Raw genomic sequence first — 17,053 nt, forward strand, 5'->3', positions numbered from 1 at the left:
TTCAGTAATTACTCCGGATCCAGAAATCGGATGAGTATTGAGGCTCATGTCTCTCAATAAAGAATGAAAGCTCATGCCATAAAACCTCTGATTGAGAAAGTTCTCTCAGAGAAGATGTGGATCTGTAGTCTCTCGGCTGAGACCACGGCACATCTCATGAATACTGAGCAATTTCAGTAATTACTCCGGATCCGGCAATCGGATGAGTATTGAGACTCATGTCTCTAAGCATGAAAGCTCATTCCATAAAATCTCTGACTGAGAAGGCCGTCTCTCAGAGTACATGTAGATATGTAGTCTCTCATCTGAGGCCACGGCACATCTCATGAATACTGAGAAATTTCAGTAATTACTCCGGATCTGGTAATCGGATGAGTATCGAGACTCATGTCTCTATGCATGAAATCTCATGACACCTCTGATGGAGAAAGTCTCTCAGGGAAGATGAAGATGTGTAGTCTCTCAGCTGAGGCCACGACACATCTCATACTGTATAGAATCGAAAGATTGGGCGGCTCCTAGACAGCATGTCTGCTAGTATAGAGTGACAACGTCTTCGGGATGTAACCAGGTTTTCCCCGACTATGCAAGAGGAATATGACACTCTAGCAAGTTCATATTGCTCAACCCTCAGATAATTAATGCTCCTAGACAGGAAGCCCTTCTAGTATAGAGCCAACAATTAATTATCTTAAATCATCTGAATATCCAGAAATATTCTACGAGTCATCGTCTGTATATACAACAATATTCTACGAGTCTTCAATTAATCGCCTGAATATCCAGCAATACTCTACGATTCCCGTTATATTTCGTTACTTCAATATGTGGTTCTTCCCAGCAGAATTCCATAGGTTAGTAATAAATATTCAACGAAACAGGCATCTGAGCATCGAATAAGCCCTGACAAAAATGGTGCAAGTGTAATTAGCAGATAATACACAGACCAGCATTTTGAATGCACGAACGAGCATTTCAAAAATACGAACGAACGAGGGACCTATGCAAAATAGGAAGAGAAAATAATAATAATAAATATTAAGCAAAAGCGCCAGGGGACTAGGCTCACCATCCGGCCAGTCATGTCGTGACTAGTCTCGCGCCCAATTTTATATTTTATCATATTTTTACTATTTTCACGATCTCATGAAAATCTTCTTGTTCGAGCAAATTTCCTTTATTTCAGAGAAATTATCTAAATCACATGATTTTATCAAAAATAATAAAATTAGGGAAAGGTGTCGCGGGACCGAGCACCAGTCGGCCATGTCTTGGCCGTGACCGGTCCCACACCTCACGTCTCCATTATTTTATTATTTCTCTCAAATTATGAAAATTCCTTGATTTTATGAATTTTCCCTAAAATCATGAACATTACCTAATTTCATGTATTTTTATCTAAGTCACATGATTTTATCAAAAAATAATAAAATTAGGGAAAGGTGTCGCGGGAACGCCGGCCGGCTGGTCCCACACCTCACGTCCCATTATTTTATTATTCCTTCTCAAATTATGAAAATTCCTTGATTTTATGAATTTTCCCTAAAATCATGAAAATTACCTAATTTCATATATTTTTATCTAAATCACATGATTTTATCAAAAAATAATATAATTAGGGAAAGGTGTTGCGGGAGCGCCGGCCGGCCGGTCATGCCTTGGCCGTGGCCGGTCCCACACCTCACGTCCCATTATTTTATTATTCCTTCTCAAATTATGAAAATTCATTGATTTTATGAATTTTCCCTAAAATTACCTAATTTCATGTATTTTCTCTAAAATCATGGAAAATATTTAAAAAATTAGGAAAATTTGTGGGACCGAGCTCTATCCGGCTGGCCATGCCCTAGTCGGTCCCACACGCCCATTATTTTATTATTATTTGGTGTTTGGTTTCCTGATTTCATGAAAATTCCCTGATTTCAACAAAATATTTTGGTTTTCAACAAATCCCTTTGATTTTATGAAAAATTATCTAAAATCATCAAAATTACATAAAATTGGGAAGAGTGCCTTGGGGCCCGCTCCCATTAGCCGGCCGGCCATGTCACGGACATTGCCGGTCCCACACTCCCATTCCTTATTTTATATTTTAATTTATGTCTCCGATCTCATGGAAGTTCCCTAATTTCGCCAAACTCTCCAGTTTCATGGAATTTCCCTTAAATCAAAGAAAAATACATAAAATCACATAAAACTGGGAAAAACATGTGGGACCGCGTGTCAGCAGGCCATGCCCTAGCCGTGGCCGGTCCCACACCTTGTGATTCCTTGTTTATTTATTATTTTCATCATCTCATGTATTTTTGCCGGTTTCAGCAAAACCATGGATTTTGCATATTTTCTCCAAATGTTGCTCAAACGTGCATCAGAAAATATCAAAATTCTCATGAATGAAGCACGGACACTATGGTGACACGGGCACATCCCCTTGACCGACCAAGGGTGACCCTGAGGCTTGCAAATAGATGGTCCCGCATGTTTTAATGATTTTAACCTAATTTGCTCAGTTGCTCATATTAGGTTCGAACTCTTTCCAAACAATTGGAAGTTCGCTCAAACGACCATCCACTGGTCCCACGACCATCAAGAGCGGGTCTCATGACCTCTTGGTCGGCCCCTCATATTTTCTACATCAGGTTTTATGATTTGTTGCTCACGCGATCATTATTTCAGTAAATGATTAAACCAGCATTTAATCATTCTTTCACCAACTGGTCCTCAAGAGACTTTGGTATTTTTTGCTCATTCGAGCATCTGGGCGTTATATGGTGAACCCATCATCACATGTAGCCGGTCCCGTATTGATTTGCAATAAATCATCATTTCGGTAAAATTAGGGTTTTGAATCCAGAGCTGTGCAGAAACGTGATTCTGTGCAGATTCGAACATTCTTGATAATTTTATGTTGATTCCATGATTGATATTCATATTTATTTTGCTCGACCTAGCAGTCGGTAACTTAAATTAATATTTTATTTGGTCCAGCTACCAACAATTCATCAAAAGAACAATATTTGCTCGAACTAGCAATATTCGCTCGAACCGCCGATATTTATTCAATTAGCAATATTCGCTCAGACTAGCAATATTTGCTCAAATCAAAGAATATTGGTTCAATTACCAATATTCAACAATTTAGCAACACAGTTTTGTTCGTCTCAGCAGACACATTAAATTCATGAGTTTCGAAACATTTGCTAATCATGTTCAACTCGGCGCTACATGGACTCATCTTCCCATAAAGTCAGCAAATTGACTCCACAATCACGAGATTTCAATCATGTCACATGGGGGGATACTAACTAGGGTTTTGGTCTAGATGTCTACGGAACGTGTGTTCACCCACGATGAGAATGTGAGCAAGTCGTGCAATCAGTTGGAAGAGTCAGCAAAGTAGTGGGTGGAAAGTTAACCAAGTCTCCGCACGATGAGTAATTGGTTTTAACAAGATTTCCCCATTTCCCATTCTCTGATTCCAGCAACTGTCACACTCATGGGATCATGGTGTTTTCAACTATGACATTATAAAATGTCTCTGAATCCTGATTGAAAAGACAGAAGTTTTCGAACATTCGAACAACATTCGCCAAGACGAGCAATTTCTCATCAAAGTTCATACAGACAATCTTTCGTCTATACGAACTCAAAGAAATTACTCTCAATTGAGCAAAATTCAATCATGCAGAGCATTTTCACACTTCACAACACACCTACAATCTCAGATCACCATTGATCTCACGCATTTCTCAGCTTCCCTCCTACAGATCAACCCATCCTCTCTTGTGACCGAATTGACTCTGGAACGGCCATTGTTCTTGGTTTAGGACGGGTCTTACAGATTGATCTCTCGAACTTAAAGCACTCCCTTCTTGCAGTGCATTTGTGTGAGGTTCAACATTTTGCTCGGTTCAAGGAGTCTCCACACGGTCGACTCTTCAATTCCGTAAAAACCAGCAAATCGTTTTTCCCCATCCACAACATCGTAATATTTTCTTGTTCATAATCTAGAGAATATATTTTCTTCGAATATGGTTTCTTGTGTGTTTTGTTTTCTATTTTTCGTCTACTATTATTCAGAATTCCGTCTCTATAATAATAGTCACCAAGGTACAAAGATCATATGTATCATCTTTATAATGAGAATATCACAATTAGTACGTAATCAACCTATATATTTGAGCCATAATTTATTGAGATCTTACATGACTTGTTCTTGTTGAATCCGTATCTTTAAATATAGATTACAAGTCTTATGCTTGTTGTATATCTGATCTTGTACAATTCGGGTATATAATAGGTTGTTCTTGGATATTGATTTTTGAGATCGTCCAAGAGCTCTTATACACAGTCAGGCACATGGACCTTTGGTCTACACATATTGATTGTGGAAGAAAAAAAAAACTCTATATACAATCATATACAAGATCTTTATTGGTGATTGTATTAGGTTTTGTCAATATAGGTTCATGAACGGAAATTTTGGTGGTGTACTTGGTAACCTCTCCATTTCAATTGATATCAGAGCTAGCAAAAACCATTAACCTAATAAGGATGTGTTTGCAGTGATCCTACAATCTTATCCTGATGGGTAACTTTTTTGGGAAGCTTGTTTTGTTCACTTGTAACATACACCATAATTCTTTATGGATTCTTCAGAGTCTTTTATTTAACATATCAACTGATAGTTTAGTTCTCCTAGATGTTCTCAACTCAACCAATGTTTCTATCCTATTGGTTGATGAAAAAGAATATGTGGGAAAAAGGAATGTTCTCTCAAAAAAGAGAAAAACTCAAGAATCTATTAGTCAAGAGTATCAGGGTTATTCGTCTTAAAATGTTTTCTCTCAATCTTTTTCAGGAATGCAAAGAATAAAGATGTATAAATGAAGATCTCAAGACATGTACTCTCCTTAAAAAGAGAACTAAAATAAAAAGGACTACTCCAATGGAGAACATAACTCAATCGATAGATCATATCTCCAATAGAAAGGGGACTGAATGGAGAAATCAGGCTTGGTTCACATGATTGGTCATGCTCAAAGTAAGAAAGACAAAAACTATCATTCTGATATGGTGTGTGGGTATCTTCTTGCTCACCCATTTTCTTGGTAACAAGAAACATGTGATCCCCATCATGTACATATATTGCGATAGGGTAAGTAAACAGATAAGTAGTTCTTATTTTATTTTTTTATTTTTTTTGGTTTTAATGTGATCAATCCTCTTCTTTCATGTAGTGAAGACAACCAAATTAAGTCTGCATAATCATGTTGATCCCCTACTTTATAAAGATATGATTCTACAACATAAATCCCAATGAGGTTCTCATGATTGTCTTCTATGCACACATATCTATTATAGAGAGTACTTCTCTTATTTGTCTTCTAAAAATAATTAAGTTATCAATGACTGGACGAAACTAAGAAATAACCCATCACGTGCAAAATCATAGATAGTCTCCTTGAGACCAAACAATTCCATTGCATTGAGTGTTATTGTATGTGTGATAGCATTTACTATACCAGGAATATCAGTGAACCCAATTATTGCAATTGCTCGCTCCTAGCTCGACTAAAGCTTAAATATGAGCATACTTTCTTAGCTCCTAGATCATCTGAAGCTTAAATGAGAGCATAATTGCTCAGTATACCCTTTTTTAGCTTATACGATGTGTTTCTTAGTTCAAGACGCGTCTTACTAGTTGGAACCAAAGAATTAGTAGATTCCTTCATCCCAAAACAGGACTGGGTTGGGGTTATGAACCTATAATCAGATGATGGAGTTGATTCCGTAATTATAAGTTAATTCCATATAGGACCAGGCGGGTATAAGGTTATGTACATTCTCATTATGAGAAGGGGGCATTTGATCGTATGTAAATAGATACTATGTTTACATATGGATCAATGCGTCGTTATATTCCATTTGGGATTAGGTATAGACGTAATTGGACATGCTTTTTTACGTATTTCTCGTTATTTGGGTCCACACTTCTTTGGACTTCTATTAAATCGAGAAATAGATTTGATTATACAGCTTTTTGATATATATATATAAGATATTTTCTGGATAATTCAAATCGAAGCAATTGGATGTCTGACTCGTGCCTATATGACATGACCGGTCGATAGAAATACTCATGATTCGCATGATTTACAGCTCCATTCTCAACAATCTTACTACCGTTTTTATCGGGATTAAAAATCATTCATCAATATTGTACAAATACTGGTTGTTTCACTCTGGAAAGTTTGCTTAAGTAATTTCTACCTTTCTCTCCTTGTTCACTTACTATTTCTAGCAAGTAGCTTTCATGACTAGAATTAAAGCGATTCCTAAGAAACCTAAGAAAATGACTAAGGTTCCTTGTCCAAAGATGAATTCCTTTAAGAAAAAAGGAAAACAAAATAATCATACTTCTTGTGAAATTGTTTTTGTTAAAGATGAATGCTCCAAAATTTATCGTAAAATTCTCTGTAAGAACTGTTGAAAAGAAATTTGTGAAGGAGTAAATGGATGTTGGTTAGCATTTTTTCTTCCGAGTCTACACATTGGGAGCCTTTTATTGTCGGTGAAGCCTTTTATGTTCTTTCCAAGGTGTTTTATGCCAACACTCATGATGCAGATATGAGATGCACATCCATTAGTTTAAATAATGTCTTAGAAATGATGCAAATCCATGATGCAGATGCAGACATTATTCATTACTTTAAATAATGTCTTGAGATTCAATCCACCTGAGGCTTAAATCCAATGGCTTAAAAATGCATCCTTATAAAAGTTCTCATGAAGGTGACCTCGTCACATGACTCCCCATGTAGAGCCCGAAACAAAGACCATACTTGATTTATATGCAGAGCCCGAAACAAAGACCATACTTGATTTATATGCAGAGCCCGAAACAAAGACAATTTATTTAAGGCCTAACAGATCAAATGGAAAATGAGTCGGACACAAATTTATGGCTAACCTGTGCATGTGTCATCTTTGGTTGGATTGTTCAAGTCATAATTGAAATACGACTAAGGTTTTTCTTTTAACACAAGAAAAGAAGATGTAATTAAACAATATATACTTGATCAGTTTACTGCATATAAAGTTTTATTACCCAAAATGGAAAGGAAAGTAGGAACCTATCCAAAAAGAGACTACCAGATTCTAAATCATGTCACCAAGTTTCCTTCAATCAATTGTTTTACTTACAAAATTTCCCATGGGTCCCTATAAATTTCCTGAATCTGACTTTCCATCTGTACAATTAGTCAAGGAATCATACCCACGAGCTAAAGTCACTTTAATTTCCAGTTCACTTTTCTTCTATATATATATGCAGTAAAGAGAAACGAGAATGGTATGGCACCATTAACTAACAGTTTTCAGAATCTGAGATCCAGCAAGAAATACAGGGAGGTTCTTTCGCCTGTTCCAGTGGAGTAACTCCCTCCAAGCACTCATCATGGTAGGCATGTCCACAAGGGAGAACTGCAGTGGCTGGAGGAAGAGAAGGTTGTACATAAGCACCTTTCGCAGCATAAACTAGATTCCTCTTGCATATACCACAATTTTCTTCAATTGTATGATTAGACTTGTCAGGATCTGCAAAATCACAGTTGTGTTACCACAAAAAAAGTTTACGATATCAGCCATATAATGAGGATTTTGATAATTATGTTTGGGTACCATGATTTGTCTTGATTCAAAAGCATATACTATCAGTTCAAAATTCTATCAAAAGCATAAACACTATATCAGAAAGATCAGTTAAATAAAAGCAAAATCTGTAGGTGGATGAACTCGTCAGATTCCCACTGAAATAGGCTCTACTCAAGGAAAACACTCGAACTCCTTTGTTATTAGGAGAAAACATCCAGGACTCCAGGTCAAAATATGGAATTTGATTTAACTAGGAATTATGATTCAGTTGTCGTGACGGTTGTCGAGCAATTATATTTTTGGTGTATGTGTGCATTCCAAAGTGTAGTTCAGCATAAAGAATATTATAATATGCATTTAGAGGTTTTGTATTCAGAAGGATATCACCAACGGATAAACTAAAGCTCTATTTGTTTGATTGGTTTAGAGGTTCAACATGTCTACACTAATACTGCTCTATGTTTTGATCCCTGGAAAGGAAACTTTTCTCAACCAGTCTTTCTAATCCTAGACATGTAGTTTTTTTTTTAATTGATAAACACGCATATCATATTTAGGTAAAACTATACTGAGGGTAACAAAAGCAGGTATATATACTTCAAGCAGAATCCTCTAAATACAAAAGACATGAGAAAGAAATTACCTTCCCATCTGATATGTTCATGAGATGGCAAAGAGGATAATAGCCTGGCAAGTTCAGCCCTTGGAACGAGTGGAGATTTGGTTATAGCTGAAGCAGGATTAACATTCCCACTGGGTTTGACAGGAACGGGGTTAACTGCTTTCTTGTTGAGTAGAGGAACCTGTTTAGCTACTTTTTCGATTGCCATGGGAACTGGTTTAGCTACTCTCTCGATTGCCACAGGAACTGGTTTAGCTAAATTTGCTACAGAAACTGGTTTAGTTACTCTCTTATTTGTTGTAGGATCTGCAGTGACAGTTTTCCTATTTAGCATTGGAACCGGTAGACCTGCATTTAACCGCGTCTTCAATTACTAAGCAATCACATAAACGAGGCTAAAAAGGTTAGTAGGAGAAAGGGAGATATAATACCGGCAGCAGATGACCTACGGGGAAGCTTAACAGACTGTGACATATTTCCCTCAACCGGACTTCGTTTCCCTGCACGCAATTGTTTATAACTTAAAAGTTCTTAGATGAGAGAGAACTTAAAGAGTTCAATTAGAAATGGGTAACAAGTTCAAAATTTAAACAAAATTACGTTCCATGGACAGGAAAAAAAAAAGAAAAAAAAACTTAATTGAAACAACCAAAACGTGTTAGTCTAGAAGCAAACTGTACTATGAAAGGTAACCTGTCAAAGGAACACATAATGCACCACCAGTTGCTTGTTGTGCATGTAAGAATCTGATATCAACAGGTTGGCCAGTCTGACCTGAAAAACAGTGGCAAATACTGTTAATCAAAAATGTGTGCCGAACAGGTAGACAAGGTTTGCCAAAATAATATTTACGAGTTTATGTTTTCAACTCCAGTCATTAATATGGTTTTCACAGAATGGATACAGATGTGCATAGTTTCAGCAGTTCTTCAACTCATAACAGCAATATGCATAGAGATGAATGGTTCACAAAGAATCAAATTCATCGAAGCATTAGAAAAATGGTAACCGTGAAGGCTAACATGAATGCAGATACAATATTAAGGTCAATGAGAAGTTACTGTTTGTAACTAGTCTGTTCACATGCAAAATTCAATCTAGTAATACTTGATCAATCCTAGATCCCAATACGATAGACAAGCAATAGCAAAACAAGAAGAATAACAGCACTAACAAGTAGGCATTAGCTCTACCCTGCTTGTATCTTTCTTCTTCTATTTTCCTCTTGAATTCTCTTTCTAGTATTCTAACTCTCCCTCTACAGGCACTCCCTTGTACCCTATTTATAGATTAGGAAGGAATGGAAACTCCCCTATGTTTGTAATCTTCCGAAAACAGAACTCTAACTGTTCCTCCTATGAATAGAAGCTTAAATCTCTTGTAAGTAAACCTAGGTATAGGGTATTTTAATGGCATGTACCTAAAAACGGATCAATACTAGTACTACGATGGCCTCTTGAATCACAAGTAGCTGGTAGATTTCTTTACCTAGGAGCAACGTGGGTGACTGAGAATCAACAAATAACAACAAATGATATGCACCAGCACCAACAGGATATGGTGGGAACTCATGGATTGGTTGGTCTGGTCTGGTGCAAGTTCAAGACACTTCAGTTTCATCCAAGGCTTAGACGCAAGGTAGGCCAAAGTATAGTTAATTTATGAAGTACGGTTACCTTAAGAATCCGATAAACTTTCCCTGCACACCTACAGAATGGATATATTGTTCAATTTCTATGAAGAAGCAGTGGAGATTTTATATTCTAACAATGTTAACAAATGACAATTTACTAGTTATCTTTGAATCTCAGAAAACTACTAATGCAAAGTTCAACTTTGCCAACACCTTCCGATAAGATTCTAAATTAGCAAGATAACAAGGAAATTACAACAAAAAAACAAAACAAAACAAAACAAAACAAAACAAAAAAAAAAAAAAAAAAAAAAAAAAAAAAAAAAAAAAAAAAAAAAAAAAAAAAAAAAAAAAAAAAAAAAAAAAAAAAAACGACCTAAAGTATTTATAAATTCAGTTAAAGGTGACCCCCATGATTAGATAATCCGAGTCGCGATAAAAAACTAGAAAAGACATGGTGAAATAGACAAAAACGTGCCAAAAGGATGTTAGCTTCTTCTTAAATTCATAAGGAGTATAAGATAGAACAATTCTGAAACAGGGTGAGCAATATTATACCTGATCCGCTGGTGCTTCCCAGAGATGGGAAAACCTTAGAATTGCTACTAAGAATGTTACCCATATGTGTGTGATATACTGGGGCTGGAACAAAATTGGGGGACTCTGTAGCCGATCTAGACATCCTTCCTATAACGGCGGGCCTTGCTTGCTCATTAGCAATCAACCCTGCTTGGATGGGAACGAATTTTCTTGAACTATTAATTCGAGAACCTGGGATCCTGCCACCTTGTATAGGGTAACAATGCTGCAAATCAACTTTTGGTGCTTGGACGGTACTGAGAGAGAACATGTTAGTCCCACCGGTAGGGTTTAGTGCGTTATTCAGCAGGTTTGGATCACCAATTTTTTTTCCAAGAGGTAAATGATTTCTATCACCTTGTGTCCCAAGGATGCTGTAAGAAGAATTATTAGCTATAACATCATTACTTGGTGTTCCTCTACCTGACAAGCATGTGGAAAGCTTATCATCTCCAAATTCAAGGGTCGGATGGCAAGTAGGATTATTAGAAGAAACTGCAACCATGACCTGGTTACTAGCCCTTTGCTCTTTCTGATCATGATTTTGATATGATAAATTTTTGTTAGCTCCAGATGTCACCATATTCCTATCACTTTGTGAGCCAGTCGAAGTAGGGCTGAAGTCAGAAATACCAGTCCTTAACATAAGCTCCTGGTCAACGTTTTGGTACCCTGAATTCATGCTTGCTCCAACCATCAGCATACTTTTACCAAATTGTGGTCTGTGTCCGCTCCTAGCTGGGAGTAAACTAGGCATGAAATTAGGTCCACCAATGCCCACCGTTTGTTCTTGCTGACCATGGTTTTGATCTGTGCTATTCATGTTAACTCCATTCATGTAAACATTTCTACGAATCTGTGGCCCATGCATGCTAATGGATGTGCTTGAATGAGGTCCCAATTTAGTACCAGCAGTCCTGGTTATTGGTTCTTGCTGGGCAGGGATTTGATACGCAGAATTCATGTTTGCCCCAAGCGCCATCATATTATTACCAATCTGTTGTACATCTGTCCCTAACATCCCATTCCACTGGATCAAGCTTGGTGAGAACCTGTTGTATGCATTACCTTCCTCACTTATGAACCTTGTAGAGGTCTGTGGTATTCGTGAATTATTGGAATGGGTTGGACCAATGTTTACATTATTGATGTTGATCAATGCAGGGTGGGTATGAGTCGGAAATGTTTCTTCGACAACATTCCTTGTCATAAGTGGATAATCTGGGAGCTGCGTCAAATCGATTATGGGAGCATTTTGAGCTGTAGCCCTCTCAACTTCATGCATCTCTTGGACACAATTTACTGGATTCCCAATGCTTGAATTGTCGGGACTCTGCGTCAAATTGATTATGGGAGCATTTTGAGCTCTAGCCCTCTCAGCTTCATGCATCTCTCGAACACAATTTACTGGATTCCCAATGCTTAAATTGTTGGGACTCCGCGTAATGCAAAACCCTTCTTCTTGGTTTAGGTCATATAGAAAACTATTTAAATTTGGAATATTAAAAGGTTCAGAGCCATCGATTTTCTGCTGAGGACGATTCATTGCAAGTTCTAGAATAGTTGAAGAGTTTCTTACTGAACTTCACTTGATTCACGTGTTGTAGTTATGACAATTGACAGTTTCAGTTGCATTTGATTTAAACCTACAGCACAACAAGTCAATTCAGTTTAGAAGTTTGGGCTATCTCATGTCACTTTCAATCAACTATTGGAAGCCAAAAGTACCAACAGTTATATTACAAATCAGACATTAACCAAACAAGGGAGCATGAACGCATTTTGTATTGCTATTCTGGAAAAAAAATTGACATGAAGATTCATATAATACACAATCTTATGTCTTCCATTCGACAACTATGTTAAAGGACATCTTCGATAATATCATGCATACAAGGTAACATATATTACATATAGTTCTCATAAAACCTAGATAAATCGCATCAAAATCTCACACTCGCCCAAGTAATCCGCATTCTTAGATACCCACCAATAACAAATTCTTGAATACCATTTTGATAAAGCAAGAATTAAGAACGAAAAGAATGATCGGAGTATACATTGCTTGTGAACCTAACTCGATGAAATCAGGATGTATATATATGTATAAAATCACGTAAACTGAAAGAATTCTAATATTAATCTGAAAAAACAAATTAAACAGAAACCAAAATCAAGAGTAATAGATTTGACCACAAACCGAGATTGGAATTGAAGTTGTTTAAATCTTCGAAAAATAATTTCGGGAGCGATTGCTTGTTCTTCGTTGAAACCAAAGAAGCTTGAGATTTAAGGGTTTTGAGTGCGGGTGAAGAGAAGAAGAAGGGGTTTGGCGGTAGGTCTTTGGGATTTTATAGGCTTCGGCGCAGGGCCTACATTATAGTGCCACGTGGGAGTGGGAGACCGTTGAAACGTACCGGCTGGAGTCTATTATGACGCGATAGCTAAGGCTGCACATGAGCCGGTACGGCCCGGTTTTCTGTTGGAACCGGTTCCTGTAGCTGGTGTTGATCGGTATCTCATTTTGAGGACCGGTACCTGTACTTGTACCTAGACTTGTACCTGTACCTGTAAGACCGGTACCGAGTTTTTACCTATTATAATTATAAATTTCTTTTTTTTTAAAAAAGAGAAAAGAAAGAAAAGCAGCTTTATTTAGGGGTGTGCAGGTTGCTGATTAGGGGTCACCCGCAACCAAACCGTCAAAGTTGCGGATTTGGAAAATCAAACCGTGACCGGCCCAATCACCCGCGGATTTTACATCCGCGGATTCGCGGATTGTGCGGGCCGGTTGCGGACTAACCGCGGATTTTTAATCACAAAAATCATCAAAAAAAAGAAGTTATCTTCACAAACAACCACAGTTGTGTCTCATATCCGCCATGTCCATCTTAATTGTTATTTATATAGACCATTCAACCAACCGAATCTATTCAAAACATACAAGTTAAACAATTCAGCCTCAAACAGTGTAATAAGCAACAAAGAGACTTACCCAACAATAATCTTCCCTGAGTTGATGTTCCACCACCCACTGATGCTGAAATCTAATTCACATCTCCCCTGAGTTTGAAACAGCCTTTGAAGCAACACACCATCATCAACTATTCTCTGATATTAATCTTCTATTCTTAATCAGTTTCAGAAGCATCACCTTCTTCATAGATTCTTCCTCAATTCACTACACCCGACCTTCAGTTTCTTCTTGTCTAACTCCAAATCAAATCTTCAATCGGTTTAACCCTAGTTCTAAAATTAGGGAAGAGCATGAAACCCTAACAATCAGATTCTTCACGCATGACTCCATATCATGTAATAACCTTGACCCGTTCCACAATCAACTAAATCCACTTCTAATCATCTATCTAGAGCATAAGATTCACTTTCTAAATCATCTCAGAGTTCTTCTCATGGAACCCTAATTTCATTGATTCTTTATCACGATTCCCGGCAGCACCTTCTTCTTCGTAATTCCCTGATACATCAACTCTTCCTCCATCTAAACAACATCACGAATTGAATTTTCTTGAATCTACTCTCAAAATCACTACTCGAGCGAAGAACAGAAGAAAGCAGAGAAGAGAAGAAAGAAAAAAAGAAGAAGGAAAAATGAAGAAGAAAGAAGAGAAAATAAGAGTTTATCCTTTCGCTACGTGTAGAGTGTAGTGTAGATAAGGCTGACCAGATTTACTATAGGCCCAACTAATTATACTTAGCTAATAAGAGGCCCAAGAAGAAATCGATTGAATCCCTAATAGTCCTACGGTGCGGGTAATCCGCGGTTATCAAATCCCAACCGCAACCGTAACTGCACCACCTGCGGATTTGAAAATGCATCCGTGTACGATCCATAGCTCTTGCGGATTGGTATTCACCCGCAATTTTGCGGACGGATACGGATAAAATCCGCGGTTACGGTTTTTCTGCACAGCCCTAGCTTTATTAAAGATCAAGAACCAAAATTACAAGACCAAAACAAGGCCCATTATGAAAAATAAAGAAAACAGATGGAAACTAAAGCTAAACAAAACCAAAAGCTAATCAAACATATAATAAGGTTGGTAAGGGAATTCCATAGAGGTTGGTCTTTCATTGAATCTCTGAACTTGACATTTAAGAAGGTAAACTCCCTTCTTAGCAAAGTGGTCTGCAGAGAAATTCACTTCTCTATAAACTTGTCTATAACAAATAGAATGAAGACCTGCAATAACTCTCTGCATCTTGCAACCAGAAACCAGGGGATCTTATTGTTCATCAAAGCAACAACACAAGCTTTAGAATCAGTCTGCAATATCACCTTATATCTCTGATTATTTATGGCCCATTCCATAGCACTAACGCATGCAATGAACTTAGCAATGAAGTTTGAAAGAATACCCAAACCACCAGATTCAGCATATACAAAGACACCTGTATGGATTCTGACCACAAATCCATAACCAGCCTGGCCTGGATTCCCCCTTGAAGAACCATCACAACATAGAAGAGTTTCATCCATATTAGGGAGATAAAAAAAGATTTCTATGATTCTTATGGTCTTCAGTTTATGGTAATGAAACTGAAAGAAATTCAAGATTTGACTTTCAATAGCAATACCCCACATCATACCTTTCATTCTACATTTTCAGTCTTGAGCAATTCTGATGATTTTTTGTTTAATCCTTGTAACATTTGGTTTTTCATTCTCAAAAAAGATATTGTTCCTTAAGAACCACAGTTCAACAATTAAAATGTAAGAACAAATAACTTATACCTCTTTAACCATAGGACTTGAATTTTTGCTGAGATTTAAAACATCTTCAAATGAATGAGGATTGAGAAAGTTAAATATGCCTCCTAGCCAGCTCCATAGCAATTTGCTGAAATTGCAGTTCCATAAGATATGGTTCAGAGAATCACAGTCAGTTTGGAAAATATAACATCTAGAGACTATATTGAAACATGTTTTTGTTAAGTTCTCATCAGTTGCACAAGCTTCTCTTGTTATTTTCCAGATGTTGGCAGAAGTAGAGGGCAGCACTGCTGAATTCCAAATTTTTTTATACCAGTGTAATTTAGGCAAATGAGGACTAATTCTTTTAATAGCATCAGCAACTGTGAAAGCACCAGAGTGATTGTTACACCAAATTAAGGAATCTGCTCCTTGTCTGAGAACTGAAAGTTGATCAGCTTGAAAAAAATGGAGAAATTCTTCAGGAATCACCCAATGACGATTCTCAATTAAGCTGCTGACTTTTATATTATGATTTTGAGAGATCAGAGGATGGTTTGGATAAAGTTTGCTTATAGGTTCATCAAATATCTGTCATTCCAAAGAGAGATTCATTTTCCATCACCAACTGCCCATCTAGTTAACTCATTGAATTCTTGTATAATCCATTTGATACCAGGTCAAATAGATGATCTTGTATAATAAGAAATCCAATTCCAAGATTTATCAGTATACTTGGCTAAAATGAAGAGAGCCCATTCTTCCTCAGATTGATAGAAGTTTCATTAAAAGAGCTTTATTCAAATCTTCTAATCTTCTAATACTCAATCCACCTTCTTCAAAAGGAGCACAGACTTTGCTCCATTTAATAGTGAATCATCAGCATTAGCAGACCACAAGTAGTTCCTTATGATCCTTTCAGAAGCTTTCAACACTTTCCTTGGCCACTTATAAATAGACATATTATACACTGGTATACTGCAGAGAACTGATTTAACAAGAGTTAATCTAGCTTGAAAGCTAAGTAATTTCCCACTCCAAGTAGAAAGTCTTTGTTGTATATACTCCACAAGGTGCCAAAGATGAATAGACTTAACTTTTCCTTGAACCATCATAACACCAAGATACTTGTCAGGGAATTGAGAAAGATTCATATTGAAAAAATCAGCAATTTGTCTTTGTCTGACAGAGGAAGTGCCACCCACAAAGCATCTACTTTTTGCAGTATTAATTATTTGGACAGTAACAACTTGGTATTCCATTAAGAGGTTTCTAAGATGATAAATGCTTCTCATGTTTCCATTGCAGAACAGAAAAATATCATCAGCAAAGAGTAAATGAGTGGGATGAATTCCATTTCTTACCACCATAGGTTGAAGTTTTTTCTCAAGAACTAATTTGTGAATATTTATACTAAGTATATCTTTAGCAAGAATAAAGAGAATTGGAGAAAGAGGATCACCTTTCTTTAAGCCTCTGCCAACACCAAAGAATCCAACAGGGCCTCCATTAAGGATTATTGATGGCTTGGTTGTCTTAATAAGTACCATAATCCAATCACATAAATTCTTGGAGAATCCATAACTTGTTAGAGCTTTATAAAGGAATTACCAACTCATAGTATCATATGCCTGGGATATATCTAGTTTTAGACCCAAGTTGTCTCCTCTTCTCTTAACTGATAATTCATTAACAAGCTCACAAGCAAGCAAGACTTGTTCATGGATATTCCTATTTTTGATGAAAGCACATTGCTGGGGAGAAATTACTTTTGGAAGGTATTGACTGATTCTCATGGTAACTATCTTGGTGATGATTTTAAAGAAAAAATTGTTGAGACCAATAGGTCTAA

General features: G+C 37.0%; 2 protein-coding genes across 2 annotated transcripts; both read right to left on the reverse strand.

Annotated features, from left to right (window-relative positions):
- Positions 1 to 7,092: 7,092 nt before the first annotated feature.
- Positions 7,093 to 12,819, reverse strand: LOC113297838. Its single transcript, XM_026546416.1, has 6 exons — positions 12,691 to 12,819; positions 10,470 to 12,136; positions 8,972 to 9,052; positions 8,710 to 8,778; positions 8,300 to 8,626; positions 7,093 to 7,599 (listed from the first exon to the last, which is right to left on the reverse strand). The coding sequence occupies exons 2-6, from the start codon at positions 12,034 to 12,036 to the stop codon at positions 7,370 to 7,372; spliced, it is 2,274 nt and encodes a 757-aa protein (XP_026402201.1). The 5' UTR covers positions 12,037 to 12,136; positions 12,691 to 12,819; the 3' UTR covers positions 7,093 to 7,369.
- Positions 12,820 to 14,649: 1,830 nt separating this feature from the next.
- Positions 14,650 to 14,988, reverse strand: LOC113294893. Its single transcript, XM_026543265.1, has one exon. The coding sequence runs from the start codon at positions 14,986 to 14,988 to the stop codon at positions 14,650 to 14,652; it is 339 nt and encodes a 112-aa protein (XP_026399050.1).
- Between the last annotated feature and the right edge of the window lie 2,065 nt (positions 14,989 to 17,053).

Source organism: Papaver somniferum, chromosome 7 (assembly GCF_003573695.1).
Source record: "Papaver somniferum cultivar HN1 chromosome 7, ASM357369v1, whole genome shotgun sequence".
NCBI lineage: Eukaryota > Viridiplantae > Streptophyta > Magnoliopsida > Ranunculales > Papaveraceae > Papaver > Papaver somniferum.

Coding starts and splice junctions, on each gene's coding strand:
- LOC113294893 (XM_026543265.1), bottom strand. CDS start 14,988: ATGGATGAAACTCTTCTATGTTGTGATGGTTCTTCAAGGGGGAATCCA.
- LOC113297838 (XM_026546416.1), bottom strand. CDS start 12,036: ATGAATCGTCCTCAGCAGAAAATCGATGGCTCTGAACCTTTTAATATT. Junction 8,779..8,971: donor ATTATGTGTTCCTTTGACAG/GTTACCTTTCAT, acceptor AATTGCGTGCAG/GGAAACGAAGTCCGGTTGAG. Junction 8,627..8,709: donor CCGTAGGTCATCTGCTGCCG/GTATTATATCTC, acceptor GGTTAAATGCAG/GTCTACCGGTTCCAATGCTA.